Raw genomic sequence first — 21,138 nt, 5'->3', positions numbered from 1 at the left:
ACTTGAAATTTAGTACTAGTAGGTTGTTTTTAAATGAAAAATAGCTTCCTTTAGTGAGAAAAAATTGTCCATGGTACAATACAATGGTGTGTATTTAAGAAAATTTTTCACCTTTACTTTTTTTTATGAAGTCAGCTATTCTAAAACACAATTATTTTTATTGTAATTGAATTAACAAAAAAAAATCTTTTGTTGAATTTTAAAATAAGTTTTATGATGTAATAATGGTTAGTAACAAAAACTAATTTGTGGATTAATACTGCATTTAAAACACTTAGCGAGTGTTTTTTTTTTCCAAACCAGTTATTTGATTAACCAAAAACACCTTGTATATTTTTATATTTTAAAGGTTGGGTTAAAATAAAGGTTTTTATTTTTATTTATAGATAGCATGTGAGAAGAAATTTCAGATAGACCAACATGTGAGAACTGCTTCACACATTGCAAAAAAAGGAAAAATAGGAGGAAAACATCAAACTTCAATGGCTAAATGTTTCCAATCTACTTCAAAAAAATTAGATGAACAAGAAACTTTTAATGAAGACTTGTGTCGCGCATTAGTGTCTGCAAACATACCGCTTTCAAAATTAGCAAATGTAAATTTTAGTTCGTTTCTAAAAAAATATTGCAAACTTAATGTTCCAAGTGATCGGTCTCTAAGAAGAAATAATGTGAACGGGCTATACTCGTCGGTGTTAATTAATATTAAGGAAGAAATTGCAGATAATTATTTTTACATATCTGTAGACGAAACCACTGATTCCTCAGGAAAGTATATTGCTCATTTATTGATTGGTGTTCTTAAAGAAGATACCTTACCAAAATCTCATCTTATTTCATGCCAGCAACCTGAGAAAACAAATGCTTTAACAATTTCGCGTTTTATACAAGAAACATTAGCAACTGTTTTTCGTCCGACAACTATTCCTTCTAATAAATTACTGCTTATTTTATCGGATGCTGCTCCTTATATGGTGAAAGCAGGACAAAATTTAAAAATATTTTTCCCAGATAAACATGTTACTTGTGTAGCGCATGGATTAAACAGAGTTGCAGAGAAAATACGAAAAAAGTTTTCTCTTGTAAATACCATGATATCCAGTGTCAAAAAAGTATTTCTTAAATCTCCTATAAGAATTCAACTTTATAAAGAAATGCTACCTAACATTCCTCTTCCACCACAACCTATTTTAACGCGATGGGGAACATGGTTAGAAGCAGCTAATTTTTATGCAGATCATTTTGTTAAAATAAAGAACATAATTGATACGTTTACAGATGAAAGTTCCCAATCTCTTTTGGATTCTAAACAAACTTTTTAGAGTAACTTGCTTCAACAAGAACTTTCATTTATAAAATCAAATTTTAGTTTTGTTCAAAAAACAATTACTCAGTTAGAATCACCAAAACTGTCATTGTTCGAAAGTACAGCATTAATAAAAGAATTTGCGTCATGTTGTCGGAACGTTAGAGGTAATATTGGAAAAGATATTTTAAAAAAATTTGAAGCTACTATGGAAAAAAATAAAGGTTACCATATTCTTTCTGAAGTAGTCAGTGTTCTAGCTGGAAATATTTCGGAAACAATTAATTTAGAACCAAATGTTTTGGTTAGTTTGAAAAATGCTCCCGTTACATCAGTTGATGTTGAACGAAGTTTTTCCATATATAAATATATGTACTCAGACAGAAGCCACAAGTTTTTGTTAGAAAATTTTGAACACCACTTGGTCATTTATTGTTACCATAATTCTAAATAAGTTTATTCATACTTAAAAATGATGTAGTTACTTAAAATAAATGTAAATCTTAATGAATAGTAGGAAATATTTAGTTATGTACACTTTTTTTTTTAATAAAATTGTTACTATTTTACGATTTTTTTATTTATTTGTATGCATATTTTGTAAAATATTTGCATATTTTCGGGTAAACACGTGCATATTTATGCGCATATTTTCTACATTTTTATTTGCATATTTGCCGAAGTCTAATCATGATACACACTATCATGACACATATGATTTCATTAGACACATATCTTAACTGTAAACACAGTTAAGTTAACTGTTATAATTTTTGATCAAGAGTAAAGTGTGGGGACTCAATAGTTTAGAAATGTAATGTTCGCTTGGAGAATTATATCTCGAAACTAAAAATGACTTATAAATGTTTTTACTTACATATTATTATAAGAGCAGTGACCAGCTGTTACAACATGATTCTCCGTAATCAAGGTTCCGGCACAGTTAATAAAAGGGGCTAAAAAAAACAGTTTAACTCCCAATTTTACAAGCCATGGGTACTCAGCCACTTTCGCTATAGTGCCACCAATGATTCTGTAGTGATGCCTGTCATATATCGTGGTTCCGCAAATATCATTTGGTAAATATTGCCAATTTGGATGGTGATCGATTGTGTAATTGCAATTTCCTAAAAATAAAGTATTATTTGTCAAGTTTGTAACACAACGAACGATGGTCAGTGTTTGCGGCACACAAAACGAACGAGGCCGCGTTGTTAAGTTTCTTAAGACATTTTCACAATAAGTAGATATGCAAACAAAAATAAAATTGAATAGAAGAAAAAAAATTTTAACATGATGGCTACTATAACTAAACCAGAAATATTAAAACAAATTTTTCGATATTTTCTTCAAGAGAGGTCTCCATGTCGAAGGTAACCGTATGCCGTCATCTCGTTTATTGAGAACAATTTCGCTTTTTTTCAATTTCTAATTTTCTTAAACGATAACGGATAACGTCTGATTGAATTATGCCAACTAAACAACCTAAAAATCACCAAGGGATTCTTCAGACATAAAAATATTTATAAATATACATGGACGCAAGAAACACGAATGCTGAAATCGATAATAGACTATGTAATAGTCAAACAAGATACCACAATAAAGATAAAATATGTGAGAGTCAGAAGAGGAGCAGAACGTGGAACTGACCATAAACTACTAACAGCAAAAATGGGCATTAATTGGAAACATAACAAGACCTCCTCTACAGAAGAACCGTTGAACATTATAAGAGAAAAACTATACAATATAGAACTACTCCAAGAACAATTAATAGAATTCAGATACAGCAATATCGAAGAAATATACGAGCATATAAAGGCGAGTATAAAACAAGCAGCATTAGAAGCCTTTGGAGAGAAAGAACATATAACAAATAAACAACACTATTATGAAATAAATGAACCAACAAAAAGAATAATTAAAGAAAAAAAGCAACTATAGTGCTTGTATGTGAAGTGAAAATACAAATAACACAACAAAAGAATGAAGAATGGGAAAGAACCTGCTTAAATATTGAAACATAAATAAGAGGTACAAGAACTTCGGAGTCATGCAAAGTACTGAGAGGATTGAAACAAAACTCAAAAGAAAAAATTAAATTGGAAAATATACAGAACAGGGAATAGAAGGACGATAACAAGGAACTGTTAACAGAACAGAACAAAGACCACAATTTCCGAACGAAGCAGATCCCCACAACAAGAAATAGAAATAACCGACAGGAAAATGGAAACGGCAATAAAAGCAATCAAAATAAGAAAGCAATGGAACCTGGAGGCATCTCACCTGAGCTTATAAAGTACGGCTCAAAAAAATTATACCGGATGATAAAATGGATATTTCTGAAAGCCATAAATGGAGAACAGCTTCCAAAGGAATGGACGGAGGCATATATGACATCTACATTTAAGAAAGGAGGTAGAAAACGATGCGAAAACTACAGAGGAATAAGCGTAATATACTGCGAAGATACTATGAAAAAAGATTGAGCAAGCGATAAAAGGCAAAATCGGGAAAGATCAGGCAGGCTTCACGGCAGGAAAATCATGCACAGACCACATATACACACTGGAACAACTGTTGGAAAAGAAAAAAGCAAAAAATAGAGATACATTTGGCATTTGTGGACCTGAGAAAGGCGTATGACTCTGTACCAAGGTCAGAACTATGGAAGGCAAATTAGAAATAGAGACGGAACTCATAGAAGCTACAAAAGCTCTGTATAAAGAAAATGGGAACAAGAATCATAGTAGACTTCACCACAACAAAAGGGCTTCTGCAGGGTTGTTCCACATCTCCAACCCTATTCAAAATATACTTAGAGAAAGCCTTGACTACATGTAAAATAAAATGAGAAGGCATGAGAGTACCGGTACGAAACGAATACCTATATACTTATATGGTATTCGTTTCGTACCGGTACGAAGGTGCCGGTGATCAAGTAGTGATTGCACAAGACCAAGTAGACCTCAGTTACATGGTGAAGATACTACAAGAACACCTAATAGATACCTAAATATGAAGACAAAAACACAGATTTATAAAACATTAGTGCGAAGTATTATGACATATGGGGCTGAAAATTGGATTATAAACAAGAAAACAGACATAAATAGAAACAGACATAGCTAACATATGTAGGACAAAAAACTACTAAAGTGGTATGGACATGTAAGAAAAACTAGCGACAACAGATGGATAAAGAGAATAACCGAAAGGAATCTTATAGGAAGGAGGAAAAGAGGATGACCCCGATGATCCTGGAGGAACGAAGTAGACGACGCCATAAGTAAGAGAGGCCTAAACGATGAAGAATGGGACAACAGAGAAAGATGGGAACGGTTGAGCGAGGGAAGGCAGTGATTACTGTAGAATTTCTGAATATATATTCAATTTTTACAATATTCTCGAATAATTCTTGGTTTATAGAAGCGGATGGGGCTATGGTTATATCGCCCGCTACACCCGCCAATCAAAATTCTATTGTCAGAAATATTCGCGTCAACCCTCGCGCCAATTCTCGCGCCAATCCCCAGGCTAACCCCCACGCCAACCTCCACCCAAACCACGTCACCATCGACGGTATAAATAAATTGTCCTCTGTTTCCAGTAGCAGTAACGCATTGGTTAGTTATTAGTGTAGTAGTGTTTGGGGGCTCGGGAGACTGAGACCTCGGAAGACTGATGATGAAGAAGACATCAAAGAGGATGTCGAAAGCGCGGCGCAATGATAATCGACGCGGTTCAATCCATAGGTATATATATATATATATATATATATATATATATATATATATATATATATATATATATATATATATATATATATATATATATATATATATATATTGTTATGGATTAGTTTATCGATCAGAAATAGAATAAAGAGTTTTTTTATTATTTTAATATACCGCGGGCATATAAGTTAAAATACAACCCTGTACTTATTTGTAATAGACCATAAGAGAAAACATTGTTCCGTGAAAGACTGAGTGAATAGTGAAAGGACAATGGAACCCGTATAATTATAGATTTAAGGAATAAACTTTGTAATTGTATTTTGCTTTGGGCATTTTTCGAAAGTAAATAAGAATTAGATTTAGATATGAGATAACAAGAATTTGGAAACTTATTTCTGTTGAAAAAGGTAAAATTGTTAATGGTTTCTGAAAAGTAATATGAGTGAAAGTAGTTTATTTGTTTTAAATATCATGTTGGAAATTTTCTAAATCGAAAATAAGTGGGAAAGATGAATGCTTATGATTGGTTAAAAAGGAATGGTGGGAATGAAAGAGTTGAGAAGGTTGTCTGGGGAGATTGAAAGAATTATTATGTTACCGGCAGACCAGAAGAGAAGACGTGTTTTCGTGTAGTCAATCTGAGTACCAGTGTTTTCGTTTGATAGTGAAAAAGGTGGAAGCTGAGAGCAGATCAAAATTGAGAAGATTAATACCTCTTTTGAGTCTGCATAGTCCACGAGATATAATTGAGAAAGAAAGGAGAATTTGTGAATAAAGAATACCGGTCAAAAGAGGCTTGGGCTTGTGTTTTCGGAGGAGTAGTTTGCTGGTATGCGGTTTGGATCGATGCTGAGAACAGGAAAGATTTGATGGTAGCCGGACATAATCAATCAAGGAAGGAACTGTGGTTTTGATCGAGAGGAGACATCATTGGTGTAAAAAAATTAAAGGTCAGTCAAATAATTTGAATGAAAGAAAATTTTAAGATATTCTAAAAATAAAATCAAATATAAGCATACGAACTAAGATTCCAAGTTTCAAAGAGTTATTTTTTTTTGTGAATAAATTATATTTTTATATGGTCATTTTTCTTTAGTAGATATTATTATAAAACAGATCAATAGATAGTTTGTAATTAAAATTAAATTTAGAGTATAGGAGTTTGTTGGGAAAGATAATTGCCCACAAAAAGTTATTTATTAACATTCATCGTATTGCTTATTGAAAATAAATAATAATTTGTGTGCATATTTATGTTGTTTTAATGTTAGTTCCGTTTCCTGTTCTATCCCGATTATGAGCAACTAGGAGATACTGAACCCACTAGAAGAGATATATAATGTAAACTGATTAAAGTAAAATTAAAAAGGCACCCTGAGAATTTTTAATAGTAATTGAATTGTATGACTCTGCATACATTAGTGAATTAATTAATTAAATAATTGGATTAATTAAATTAGTGTTAATTAATAATAAAACATCATAAAGCAGATCACAACAATATATTGTTATGCTATTTAAATTGTATTATATTGCTTACTTAGGAAAAATCCTGTCTATATTTATTAAATGAACTAATCTCCAATTAATCACAATAAATCAGCATTAATTAATTACAATCTCAGGCTATTTAAATTGTACGATTTACCTTTGATCGTGGATTCAAAATATTTTCCAATTGGCGTCCTAATCGGGATAGGTAATATGACCTGAATAAAATACATAGAATGTCAACTGAACTATATGTGAGATGTCCTTTATTTTAATGAAATTTTATACAACAATCAATCCTGTAATATTTGCAATATACTAACTTTAAATATATGAGAAGTTGTTTTCTATCATGGACCCAAATGTTATTTTACATTGATTTTTAATATGTGTTATAACTAAGCTCTTTTTATAATTCCTTTTTTTTTTAGTGATCGCAAAATTAACTGTCTCTATTATTTATTCAATTTACTTAATTAATAAATGAAAATCACACTCCGGCTCTAATGAAATTTGACTGACCTTTCCTTCTCTGCCGTTGCAATTCTATGGCCACGCCACAACAAAAAAACCCTTTCTCTGCTTCTGCTCCTATTGTGGTCCAGATGACGTACACCTTTCTCCTATCTGTCCTTGTATCTCCAAATGTTTCCGGCTTCGTCTGCTATTAATATTCTTAGGCCCTTTGGTTTTCTATCTCTCTGTACCCCGTTCCTCACACTGGTCAGCTTTTCCACCGCAAATAAACACACCCGGTAAATTACGTCTTCGGGACTTCAAACAAACACAAATCACAAAGCTCCTTCCTTCTTGGACGACGAAAACTGACTAACTAACCTTTTTTTCTCTCTCCTATCTCATAGCCAAAACCAAACCTCCTTGCATTCAAAATTTGACCAATAAAAATCATCCACCTCTTGTGAGTATATCGTTACCACCCAACTCTCTCTATAAAACGTCATTCGGGTAATTCCAGAAAACAAATCTTCTTTAATTATTCTAACTAAATCTATCTACTTTACAAATATTTCTTACTAATAGCTACAAACGATACCTGTTTCTCAATTCAATGTCTTTTGTTAATAAACTTTTACCGATATAATCTTTCGGGGAGAAAACCACCGCAAATCCCGGTCCATTGTTCAACACTTTCTATATACACTTTTATTCCGGGTAAAACCATTTCACAATAACCGACTTATTTAAATTTCTTATCGATAATATTTGAAAGTCTTGTCTCTGAGGCCTAATGAACAATTCTTCGAACAACTTAAAATACATATTTTGTCTTATACAGGATGTTTGAAAATTCATATGCCCGTGTCTTTATGAAATATCAATAATTTTAATTTTTATTTAAGTAATAAAATTTGTATATCGGTTTTTTATTGCTTATGGACATTCAAAAGTACAACAAATCCCCGCCTTTATAATCGATAAAATTTATCAATTTATGCAACTAAATTTTCTCGAGGCAAAATAAACGCACTTCCTGTATGCTATCTGTACTTATGCTACGTATTATCCTATCCTACTATCTACTTTATACAAATTTAAATCTTCATTCGTGATATTTATATACATCATGGATATTATAAATACCTCTGATCTTTTCAGAATCCATATGTTTCAACTCATAGCTGTTTACTCCATCTTCGTTGTTTACTATGTATGGCCCTTCGAAAACAGGCATCAATTTTGCGCAAATACCGGTCTGAAGATTTGACACTCTTAATGCTCTTACCATTACTTTGTCACCCTTTTGGAAAGTTACTGGTCTTCGTTTCCTATTATGACCCTGTCTCTGGATGTATTTCTCATTGCTTCTTCTTAATCTCCTCTGAACGGTTTCTATAACCTGTCGATACTCTCTTTGTTCTGGATCTTCCCACGGTCTTATCGGCATGACGCCTTTCATGATGTATTCTGGTGTTTCTTTCGTTACTGTACTTGGCATGGAATTTAGGTACATCTCTATTTCTCCCAATTTTCTGTCCCATCGCCGATGTTGACCATCCGTTGCAATACGAAGAAATTTCGTTACCTCTTGTATAAATCGCTCAGAAGGATTACTTTGGGGATGCCTGATGCTTACAAAGTTCGTCTCGATTCCCCGTTCTCTAAGCTGTCCCTTGAAACGATCATTTCGGAAGTACGTTGCATTGTCTAGTAAAATTTTTCTTGGGGTTCCTACCGTAGCGATGAAATTGTCTATTTTTCTCAATATTTCTTCCCCTTTTGTGGTGCGGCAACTATATAATTTTACGTATTTTGAGAACACATCCACCATCACCAGAATATGCTTGTTCCTTTGCGTGGTCACAATTAGATCGCTTAACATGTCGATGGCTATAATGTCCAGGTTGTTCCGGGAAACAATGCTCTTTGCAATATTTTCGTTTTTAAAATTCCTGCTCTTGTATTTCTGGCATACTTCGCATTTCTGTGTGATCTCTTTTGCAATGCGGTAATCTTGTCGACTGATGTAGTTTTCCCTAAATACAAGCCATACCTTTCTACTGCCAATATGTCCATTTTCCTCGTGTAGTTTCTTGATGATTCTTTCTGCCAATGTCGGTGTCACTAAATATAATTCCTTTCCGTCTATTCTCTTAAAAAATATCTCGTTTTCTAGCTCTGCTCTTCTCTTTTCTCTTTCTTCTAGGCCTTCCTGGTCGGTCCTTATCTCATTTAACGAAAATATCCCTTCGTCTTGTGTCAGTATATTCAATCCCACATGTAATGTAATTGTCTCCTTTTTTCCTGTATCTTCGTCCCGTGTTAAAGCGTCAGCTATTATGTTGTCTTTCCCTTTGATGTATCGAAATTGGAAATCATACTCTTGTAAGAGCAGAATGCCTCTGTGTATTCTGTTATTTACCAATCGATTCTTCATGATGTGTATCAATGCTGCATGATCCGTTTCGATGGTGAATTTAGCTCCCAATAAGTAAAACCTTAATTTGTTTACGCAAAATAGTACACTGGCGAATTCCAACTCGGTGACACTGTATTTTCTCTCATGTGTTTTAGTCACTCGAGATATAAAACATATCGGAACCTCTTGGCCGTTTTGTATTTGCGACAACACTCCTGCAAATTTCTGTATCGACGCATCCGTACGGAGTATAAACGGCAAATTGTAAATAGGGTGATATATTTTTGTTCCTTTAGCAAATTCTTGTTTCAATATTTTGAAAGCTTCCTCCTGTTCTTCTTTCCAATTCCATTTTGTCCCTTTCTTTAACAATTTTATTAAAGGAATTTCTTTTTGGCTTAAATCGGGAATTAATTTCTTGAAATAATTTATCGTACCGAGAAACCCTCGCAATGTTTTTAGATTTGTTGGTCTTGGGTATTCGTCGATGAGCTTTACTCTGTCCTCGGCTAGACTTACAGTTTCGGTGTCAAGTTTGAAACCCAAATAAATCACTTCCTTTTGAAAAAATTGACATTTTTCAATGTTTAGTTTTAATCCCGCTGTGTCCAATTCTTTCAAAATTATTTTGATATGTTCCATATGACTCTGCATATCTTGTGAAAAAATTAATAAATCGTCGATGTAATGGACGATGAACTCTTCATGGTGATTCAAAATGGTATGCAAAGCTCGTACAAGTGCTGCACAGGCGCTTTGTAATCCAAACGGAACTACCTTAAATCGGTATACTATACCATCAATTGAAAAGGCAGTGTAGTTTCTACACTTTTCAGCCAAAGGTATTAACCAAAAACTATGCTTTAGATCAATTTTTGAGAAAATATGTGATCCCGTGATCCTTCCAAAAATGGCCTCGATATTTAACGGTGATTCATATTGTGATACTGTGTGTTGGTTGATATTTCGGGCATCTAAACAGAGTCTTAACTCTCCACTGCTCTTCTTCACTATCACAATTGGGTTAATATAGGGTGAGTCACATCTCTCAATGATTTGATCTTCCAACATTTTTTTGATTTCTTGCTTTACTTCTTGCCGATACTTATAAGGAATTGGATAAGTCTTCGATCGAAAATTTCTCAAGTTTTTCACCTCAAATGAGTGCTCGTATTTTGTGGCCACTCGGTTTTCCTCATTTATCAGCGTTTCATAGTCTCTTAAAATTATACGCAAATCATTTTCTTTGCCTTCTCCACATATCAATTTTTTTTCTCTCCCATCAAATTTTTCGCACATATTCACCGTGTACTCCGTGTCTTCTTCAAACACCACTGTCTCCATTGTGTCCTCTTCATTTTCCTTTGTGTTTTTTTTTGTTGGGCTCGTCTCTTCTTTTGAGGAATCCCAAGTTTTGCTTTTATTTCTTGTCAAAATTTTTCCATCTTCTTCTCCTGAGCTCGTCTCATCTTTTGAGGAATCCCAGGTTTTTTTTTCTTTGATCTTTTTCAGACCTTTTCCCCTCTTTCTTCCTTTTCCTTTCTTCGTCGCCAGGTTCATTTCCACCGTTTGTTCTTTCTCTGATTCGTCCGTAATTTGTTTCTCTTGTTCCTTATCCTGTTCTTCTTCTTTTTCCTTGGCTATTTTCATCGTATTGGTTTTGAAGTCGATCACTACATGTTTTTCCGTTAATTCGTCAACGCCTACAATCATGTCATGTGACATATTCGGCATTATTACACATTGAAGTGCATACATATTTTTTTTCAATCGTACCATTACTCGTATACCTTCATTTATTGTTGCCAATGTCCGTTTATTTGCGCCCACTAAATTCACCCTAGGTATTTTATAAATTAGACTTGTTAAATTTACTTCTTCGATTAATTTTCTGTTGACCAGTGTTATTTCAGAGCCTGTGTCTATCATAATTTTAATTGGTTTCTCATTTATAAATCCATCCACAAATTTTAAATTAACTCCATTTCTCTTTTCATTGTTTCCTGCCAGTTTAATAAATTCCTTGGGGTGACAAAAAATTCCTGTTTGTTTCTTCGTTTTTAGTGAGCGCCTTCTTGAAAACACGCCTGTTGTTCTTCTGTGTTTTCTCTCCCGTCATCTTCTCTCTCATATTCATTTTCTTCTCTTTGCATATTATTTATTTCTCTTCTGTTCTCTTTTGGTCTATCATTCCCGTATCGATTACCGCGAGATTCCTGTTCATTCCGTGGGTTATTGTATCTGTTTCCTTGGTATGGGCGGTTATTTCTACTCTGATTTTCCCGATCCCTGTTTTCATTCCATCTCTGGGTTCTGGGTTCATAATTCTCTCTTCCGTTCGGTCTATTTTCATATCCCCGTCTAGGTATGAATTCTCGTCTTGTATAATCTCTTCTAAAATTTTGACCTCTATCTCTATATTCTTGGTTTTCTCTTTGTCTATGATTTTCTTGCGGTCTTCTTTCTCTTCTTTCATGCCTATGTGATTCTCTCATTTGCAAAAATTGACATAAGCTGTCAATGTCCTTGTAATTTTGGAGATTTATGTGGTCTTCCAAGGTATCTTCAAAATGTCGCGATATCAACTCTACCAATTGTTCTGATGAATAATTATATTGCAAATGTTTTGCATTATTATAGAGTTGTAATGCGTACCTCTTTTCTGATACGCCCATCCTCTCATGGTATTTTCCATTTTGTAACTCTTTATTTACTTGTAGTTGCTGGATTTTTCCCCAGAAATAATTTAAGAATCTTCTCTCAAAATCTTGCCAATTGTCCAATTCTTCTTCCTTGCTGACAAACCAAAGATTTGCCTCTTCTGTGAGATGGTTTCTGATGGTTTCCTTTGCTGTTGCAAACGGTCCTATGTATTTGACTTTTTCCTTTAGGTTATTTATAAAAGGCACTGGGTGTATTTTCCTTATATCCCCGCCAAATCGTACTTTTACGTCTTCTGTGCTATGTACGATGACTTCCTTTCTTTCTACTCCTCTTATCTCCATCTCTGCAATTTGTTTAAATCTCCTTTCCGTTTCTTTCCGGTCTTCTTGTAGCGCATTTTCAAATTTTATTTCTATCTGTTCTAATTCCCTTTTTTGCATACTCTGAATATCCTTCATTTTAGTTTCGATTTCTTCTCTCTGCAATTCTATTTTCCTCTCTGTTTCTTCCCTACTTCTTTCTAAACAGACTTTTATTTCGTTTTCATATTTGTCCATACGCGTTTCCATTTTTTGTTCCATTTTTCTTTGGTTTTCTTCCAAATTGTCCAATTTTTGTTCCGTTCTTTGTTGTGATTCATCCATTATGTGTTTTGTTTCCAGTTGATTTTTATCCATTTTTTGTGACGATTCTTGTATTTGTTGTGTCTGTATTTGCATCATAGCTAATAATTTTTCTAACATCCCTGTTTCTTTTCTTTCCTCCATTATTGTAGCATTTCCTTCATTATCCGATCCTTCATCAATAATTGTTTCCTCTTCTATCTTATCCTCTTTCCTTTCTTGCGTTTTGCTTTGACTCCTTGTGGCCGACATGTTTGTTAGATTATTTATCCCCGCCAAATATGAAACTTTGAAATTTGTGCAATAATTTCCCCGCCAAATATAAAATTCTACTGGTCTGTTGCAACAAACGGGACTTTTCCTGTTCAAATGTAATAACTCTTGAGTACGAGTATCAAATTTCAATATCCCACAAATAAATCAACTGGTAAAATATCAAATGTCAAAATCAATCAAATCATTCAAGTATGGTAAAATTATCAAATTTAAATATCACACAAATAAATCAATTATGGTAACCTATAAATTGTCAATATCACGAATAAATCAATTATGGTAAATTGTATCTTAAAAAAAATATATAATCTTTATGTCCTCAATTTTTACATAATATTTCACTTTATCCCCGGCATATAAACTTTCAAATATCTGCTCGTCTACTCCTATCCTTTCAAATTTGCCAACTAGAAATATTTTTCAAAGCTTTACACGTTGGGGGCCATTTTGTTATGCTATTTAAATTGTATTATATTGCTTACTTAGGAAAAATCCTGTCTATATTTATTAAATGAACTAATCTCCAATTAATCACAATAAATCAGCATTAATTAATTACAATCTCAGGCTATTTAAATTGTACGATTTACCTTTGATCGTGGATTCAAAATATTTTCCAATTGGCGTCCTAATCGGGATAGGTAATATGACCTGAATAAAATACATAGAATGTCAACTGAACTATATGTGAGATGTCCTTTATTTTAATGAAATTTTATACAACAATCAATCCTGTAATATTTGCAATATACTAACTTTAAATATATGAGAAGTTGTTTTCTATCATGGACCCAAATGTTATTTTACATTGATTTTTAATATGTGTTATAACTAAGCTCTTTTTATAATTCCTTTTTTTTTTAGTGATCGCAAAATTAACTGTCTCTATTATTTATTCAATTTACTTAATTAATAAATGAAAATCACACTCCGGCTCTAATGAAATTTGACTGACCTTTCCTTCTCTGCCGTTGCAATTCTATGGCCACGCCACAACAAAAAAACCCTTTCTCTGCTTCTGCTCCTATTGTGGTCCAGATGACGTACACCTTTCTCCTATCTGTCCTTGTATCTCCAAATGTTTCCGGCTTCGTCTGCTATTAATATTCTTAGGCCCTTTGGTTTTCTATCTCTCTGTACCCCGTTCCTCACACTGGTCAGCTTTTCCACCGCAAATAAACACACCCGGTAAATTACGTCTTCGGGACTTCAAACAAACACAAATCACAAAGCTCCTTCCTTCTTGGACGACGAAAACTGACTAACTAACCTTTTTTTCTCTCTCCTATCTCATAGCCAAAACCAAACCTCCTTGCATTCAAAATTTGACCAATAAAAATCATCCACCTCTTGTGAGTATATCGTTACCACCCAACTCTCTCTATAAAACGTCATTCGGGTAATTCCAGAAAACAAATCTTCTTTAATTATTCTAACTAAATCTATCTACTTTACAAATATTTCTTACTAATAGCTACAAACGATACCTGTTTCTCAATTCAATGTCTTTTGTTAATAAACTTTTACCGATATAATCTTTCGGGGAGAAAACCACCGCAAATCCCGGTCCATTGTTCAACACTTTCTATATACACTTTTATTCCGGGTAAAACCATTTCACAATAACCGACTTATTTAAATTTCTTATCGATAATATTTGAAAGTCTTGTCTCTGAGGCCTAATGAACAATTCTTCGAACAACTTAAAATACATATTTTGTCTTATACAGGATGTTTGAAAATTCATATGCCCGTGTCTTTATGAAATATCAATAATTTTAATTTTTATTTAAGTAATAAAATTTGTATATCGGTTTTTTATTGCTTATGGACATTCAAAAGTACAACAATATATATATATATATATATATATATATATATATATATATATATATATATATATATATATATAAATATATATAAATATATATATATATATACCTATATATATATATATATATATATATATATTTAAATATATATATATATATATATATATATATATATATATATATATCTATATATATACCTATATATATATATATATATATATATATATATATATATAATTCATAATACTATATAGCTAAACTGACATATTGACAATTAGATGAAGTCGCGATATTACAAAGCACGTGCAAGATCAATAATGAAATATGCCTCAGAAACAAAACACGACACAACCACAACACAAAGGCTACTGGAAACGGCAGAGATGAGAGTACTGAGAAGAATTACAAGAAATATGATGAGAGATTAAAAGAGGAGTGAAGACATTAGAAGAAGAAGAACAGCAAAGAGAATTTTAACAACTGACAAAGAACAAAGGGTTCTTATATATAATCGTACTTACCAAGGTTCAGAAATACTACTGCAACGATTACAATAATAGAAATCATCTTCCTACACTCTTAACAACTAACATAGTGAACCGTGATTTATTTTTTTAATTGTTATTAAGAATTAATTGAAATTGAAAATATATCTACTATCATCGTCCCACTCAATTACATAAGTTAAACAATTGCATTTATCGATTACGTTTTTTTGTGGGCGACGCTACAGTTCATCTTTCCTTTTAACTGCCCAACATTCAGGGCCGTACGTCATAGCTACGAACTTTTTTTCATAAATTCATATGCCTTGCAATATTTGAAGACTTAAGAGCATATAAGCAGATATTGGGGCACTTGGCCGTGGGAAAATTTTTCGAACCGTGGGAAAAAGCCAGATGCCGCCAGGTGTGCAGTTGTGGCACTTGACAGGTGACAGGCGAGCGTGGGAACTTTCTTATCGGCAGCTTCCTTTGATGTGCCGCCAGGTGTGGCACGTGGCAGGTGTGACAGGTGGGCGTACGAACTCCTTTGATGTTAACCGCTGCCCCGTCCCTCTGGGAAGGAAGCACTGACGTCACAAGATGACGCCTTTTAACTGTCATTTCGACTATACAAATAACATAACTGTAACACAATGTTAGAGGCTCAAAATGTATATAAGGTAGTATTTCTATTGTTGATTTAGTTGAATAGAAAATATGAAATCAGAATGAGGAAATTGGAGTAAAAAATTAAAGATAAATTTTTTTTTTGTGGAAATCTGAAGTGCAGTTTTTGTCCTTGTTAAAACATAATGCAGTCTCGCATTTTTTACACACAACATAAGTTTACCTAGTTCCTTGGCATAGCAACCTGGTAGTTTTTAGCGAAACCTTGTGTTATTCCATATGGGATAATGGTTTTCCTTGCCCACACTTGACCAGATGAGCAGGTATAAGGTTTATAGTGTAAGTTATTTAACATTATATTATATTTATACTTTATTAAACTAACACATATATTTTAAATTACATTTCTTGATAGCTATAAATATACAGGGTGGAACCTCCGGGAACTCGATTTCCGTGCACCCAGCCCAATATCCAAGAAAAACTTTTTCTTTTGTAAATATGTGAAAAATTATCAGGAACGGGAATATCGAAAAAGCTTTGCACATTTTTTAATCCCGGCGATGTTATTAAAAAAACAAGTTGCGCACTTGAATCACTGCGAAATTTTAACACCTACTATGAAATTTTTTTTTGTGGAAATCTGAAGTGCCGTTTTTGTCCTTGTTAAAACATAATGCAGTCTCGCATTTTTTACACACAACATAAGTTTACCTAGTTCCTTGGCATAGCAATCTGGTAGTTTTCAGCGAAACCTTGTGTTATTCCATATGGGATAATGGTTTTCCTTGCCCACACTTGACCAGATGAGCAGGTATAAGGTTTATAGTGTAAGTTATTTAACATTATATTATATTTATACTTTATTAAACTAACAAATATATTTTAAATTACATTTCTTGATAGCTATAAATATACAGGGTGGAACCTCCGGGAACTCGATTTCCGTGCACCCAGCCCAATATCCGAAAAGCCCATACTCTGATTGGACTGGTAAATGCATTTTATTGGTTATACAGTGTAAAATAATCGAGGTTACTCACAGATATTCAATTAATTATACTAAAGTCGTCCTCTACATCCGAGATGTCGGATTCGCTTTCGCTACTCTCCCCTGTGTTCGCGTGTATTATCAATTGGTCTACGTCATCTTGCAGGTTGTCCGCAGTCCACATCTCAGTTTCCGTTTTCTCAACAACATGAGTGACATAATTGCGCCAATTTTGCTCTGTGACGCGTGCGAAACCGTCGTCGATCAACTGGCGTACCTCGTCGTTTTTAAAAGTGGTATTATGGGTACCTACATATTGCTTAACTTGGTTCCACACTATTTCTATAGGATTCAATTCGCAGTGATATAGAGGAAGCCTTAAAATATAAACATTATGTTGTGAAGCATACTCATCAAGATGATACTTATCGTATTGATCTTTAAAAACACGCGCTGCTTCTAATAGCGCGGATTTCAAATAACACTCCTCGAAAAAAATGTCTTTTTCCACTAGCCATTCCTTGATTGCAGCTTTATTCCAGGAATTGTTAGGGAATCTCTCTTTACAGGAGTGGTACGATGCATTATCCATTACAATGACATTCCTGCGACCATTATTTGGTAAATATGATATTAATGTCTCCTTAAACCACGACTCAAAATATGCGGCATCCATTTCATCGTGATAGTCGCCATCATTTTTCTTTGCCAGAAAAACACGCTGTGTGCCAGGAAGGAAACCTCCTGAAAAACCTGCATGCAATAAAACATATCGTGGACCTCGTTTAGTAGGTGCTTTTAAGCCAGTACTTAAACATTTGAGAAAAGCATCACGACTGTTTTGTATCGTAGTATCGCACCATTCGTAATTTATAGATTGGCCAACATTAACCCACGATTCGTCCAAATATATGATATTACAATGATCTTTACGCAAACGTCGTATAGTTCTCAAATAATTATGGCGCCAATGAATAATATCCTCTCGCTCCACCATGATGCTTCTTCGGCCACGTTTCTTATAAACAAATCCAATATCTTTCAGAAGTCTGTATAAAGTAGAAAGAGACAACGGCTGTATATTCTCATTACCTTGTATGAAGTTATGTATATGCTTTAAGAATGGCGGCAAATTTTTCATGAAAAATTCACAATGAACAATTCTCCGTAGAATACTTCTTACACCCTCGTCATATGTGAATATTCTAGAATTTGATTGACACACTCGTTTTTTACGTTTTTTTGGCGATTTCAACGTTCCACTCTGTTCTTTTTCTTTTTTGAAATTGTAAATGCTTCTTTCGCTAACACCAGTCATCAACGAAGTACGTCCTACAGCAGTACTTACATTAAGTTGTTCCGTATTTTGTAAAAAACACAACACATTTAACACTACGAGTTTAGCGCAACCGTTAAATAATTTACCAAATTTAAACTTATGGGACTCCATGCTCTCTGTTGAAACTCGGACTAAATTTTGAAGTGTAGTTTCGTTTTCCAAAAGCACTTTCACCCTAAGGATGGGAAGGGGGTGAAATAGGGAAAGCTTGGAGTTTATCAAATACTAATTATGACAAACAAGTTTATGGCCATATTTAGGTGATTATGTTAATGATGGTAATTTGTAGCAGAAGTTTTACAAAAGAAATGAAGACCTATTTATAGAAACAACATAACTGTATTTTTAATATTTTACATACAATAGAAAAAATCTAATTTCTATGAAAGAATTGGAAATTTGAATATTATATATAATATCTATAAATAATATCATTTCCAATTTTTCAAATTCTTTCCTAGAAATTAGGTAGGTTTTTTCTATTTTATGTAAAACATTAAAACTACAGTTATTGTATGTTGTTTTTGTAAAGAGGTGTTCAAATGTTACTCTTATGAATATGATTCAATTGTATATCTACTGTTGACGTTTTATATGCAAAATTCATAGTTTTCGTTGTCAATAACTCATCAATGCCTTTTTATTCTACTGTATACGTTTACATGATATAAAATATTTTACTCGTACTGCCGGCAGATGCATTTTATCCAAGCCGGTCCTGTGAGACAATGAGCAATCAACAGCTGGAGAAAACCGACAACGCGCGTTTATTCTCCATAAGAAAAGCATTGCCGTATCTTACCCGTACTGCTCTCTCAGTGTGACATTTTCTATAGTCATAGCTATCCTTATAACAGTTTTATATAATTTCCCCTTTATTTTCAGTGAAATCTTTCTGAGCTAACACCACATGAGACAATTGCGACAACACCAAATTGTACAAGAGAAATTATCCAAGAAGAACTTGACAGATTGGCGAAGCATAACAGTGTCTCACTAGTAGGGGTTCCACATCACCGGGGAATACACGGCAACGAAAAGCTAGGAATAGGGTAAGGTTTAGGAATATTGCAGAAATAACATCAAAAAAATATATCGTCCTACACTATTAAATAAATATAGTAGTTGTTTTTATTATTATTAAGCATTAATTGAAATTTGATTAAACTTATCATCATCCCACTCAATTACACAAGTTAAACAATAGGAAACTTGTATGTATTAAAATGAATTTTCGTTTAATAAAAACATCGAAAGTTTGTTGTGACAAAGTTGTCTTAGTAACAGAGTTACGTTAGGAATTTATTTTATTTTGTAAGATAATTGTTTATGCACGCATTTATTGTAATTTAAATTTAATTTTTTTAATAACTTACTAAAAAGAATAAACAAATTTTAGTTTTTTAATAGATACACGAGAAAAAATTTTATAGGAATATAGGTACGTCCTCTTCATTTCTGTACATTTTATTTAATACTACATATAATTATTAACCCCCAATATATAATTTTGAGAAAAACCATTTTTTTGACGACGTTTCGGCAAGGTTGCACTTCATCATCATCATATAACGGGGGTCCTACGGCAATTGCCGGTTCCCGCATTTCAGCCTCCATCTTTTCCTATCTCTCCAATCTCCCTCTTCTAAGCCTCTAGATTGCATTGTTTTTGTAATTTCTCTTCTCCAGGAATTTGGTGGTCTTCCCCTTTTCCTTCTTTCTGGCAGAACATACATTAAGGCTTTCTTTGGCCACCGCTCCTCCTCCATTCTCATCACGTGACCATACCATTGTAATTGCCTTCCTTGTATTCTATCTGAAAGAGTATCTCTAATTCCTGTACGGTTTCGTATTTCCTCATTCCTGATTCTTTCCATTCTCGATACTCGACATGACCTTCTAAGGTAATCCATTTCCACAACGTCTACTTTATCTCGTTCATTCTTTGTCATCGTCCAACATTCGGCACCATATGTGGTAATTGGTTCTACAATTGCTCTGTATACGCGAAGTTTGGTATGCATCTTTATTTTATTAGACCACAGTAATGAATTCAGTATTCGGATGCATTTTTTCCCTTGGGTTATTCGGTTTTGTACATCTATCTTAACTCTGCCATCTGCTGATATGATGCTTCCTAGATATTTATACTGGTTGCAGCCTTTTATGACTGCGTTTTCAAGCCTCAGATCTGTGGTATTTCCTCCAATTTTTAAATATTCTGTTTTGCTTATGTTCACAGTAAGCCTCCATTTGGCATATTCCTCAAATAATTTTCGATTCATATAATTTATATCTTCCTCATCGGTTGCAACCACCACCTGATCATCTGCAAACAACAATGTATACAGTGTTTCTTGTCCCACTTCGATGCCCATAAATCTACATTTATTTCTCCAATTCCTCAATGCTTCTTGGACGTATATTTTAAAGAGTGTCGATGACAAACAGCATCCTTGCTTTAGGCCTTTATTGACTTTAAATTCATTTGAGGTTCTGGTTCCAATTTTTACACAACTAACTGCATTTTCGTACAATTTATATATCGCTCGGATATACGTCGAATCCAATCCGGACCTTTTGAGGACCTCAAACATTTTCTTTAACGGGACACTATCATATGCTTTCTCAAGGTCTATAAATACCAAATGGGTCTCTCTACTTCTTTCGACACGCTTTTCAATTATTTGTCGTAGGATAAATATATTATCAAGGCAGGATCTCCCGGTACGAAAGCCGCTTTGTTCTTCAATATCTTGTATCTGTCTTTCAACCCTCTTCTTTAATATTCTGCCATACAACCGGCCCACAGAGCTCGTCACACTAATACCTCTATAATTGGAACAGTCTCTTTTATTCCCTCTCTTATATATGGAGCTT

General features: G+C 33.6%; 1 protein-coding gene across 1 annotated transcript in view; it reads right to left on the bottom strand.

Annotated features, from left to right (window-relative positions):
- The window catches only part of LOC140440846 (venom protease-like), a 35,078-nt gene extending 19,601 nt beyond the window's left edge, over positions 1-15,477 (bottom strand). Inside the window, exons 1-2 of the mRNA XM_072531208.1 lie at positions 15,338-15,477; positions 2,184-2,433 (exon numbers count right to left, since the gene is read on the bottom strand). Coding sequence (XP_072387309.1) covers positions 2,184-2,433; positions 15,338-15,383 — 296 coding nt within the window. The 5' untranslated portion in view covers positions 15,384-15,477. The remainder of the gene's footprint in view (positions 1-2,183; positions 2,434-15,337) is intronic.
- Between the last annotated feature and the right edge of the window lie 5,661 nt (positions 15,478-21,138).

The sequence above is a fragment of the Diabrotica undecimpunctata genome, chromosome 5 (genome assembly GCF_040954645.1).
Source record: "Diabrotica undecimpunctata isolate CICGRU chromosome 5, icDiaUnde3, whole genome shotgun sequence".
In the NCBI taxonomy this organism is placed as follows: Eukaryota; Metazoa; Arthropoda; class Insecta; order Coleoptera; family Chrysomelidae; genus Diabrotica; species Diabrotica undecimpunctata.
Note: the sequence above shows the minus strand (reverse complement) of the source record. Positions and strands in the feature narration are given on the sequence as shown.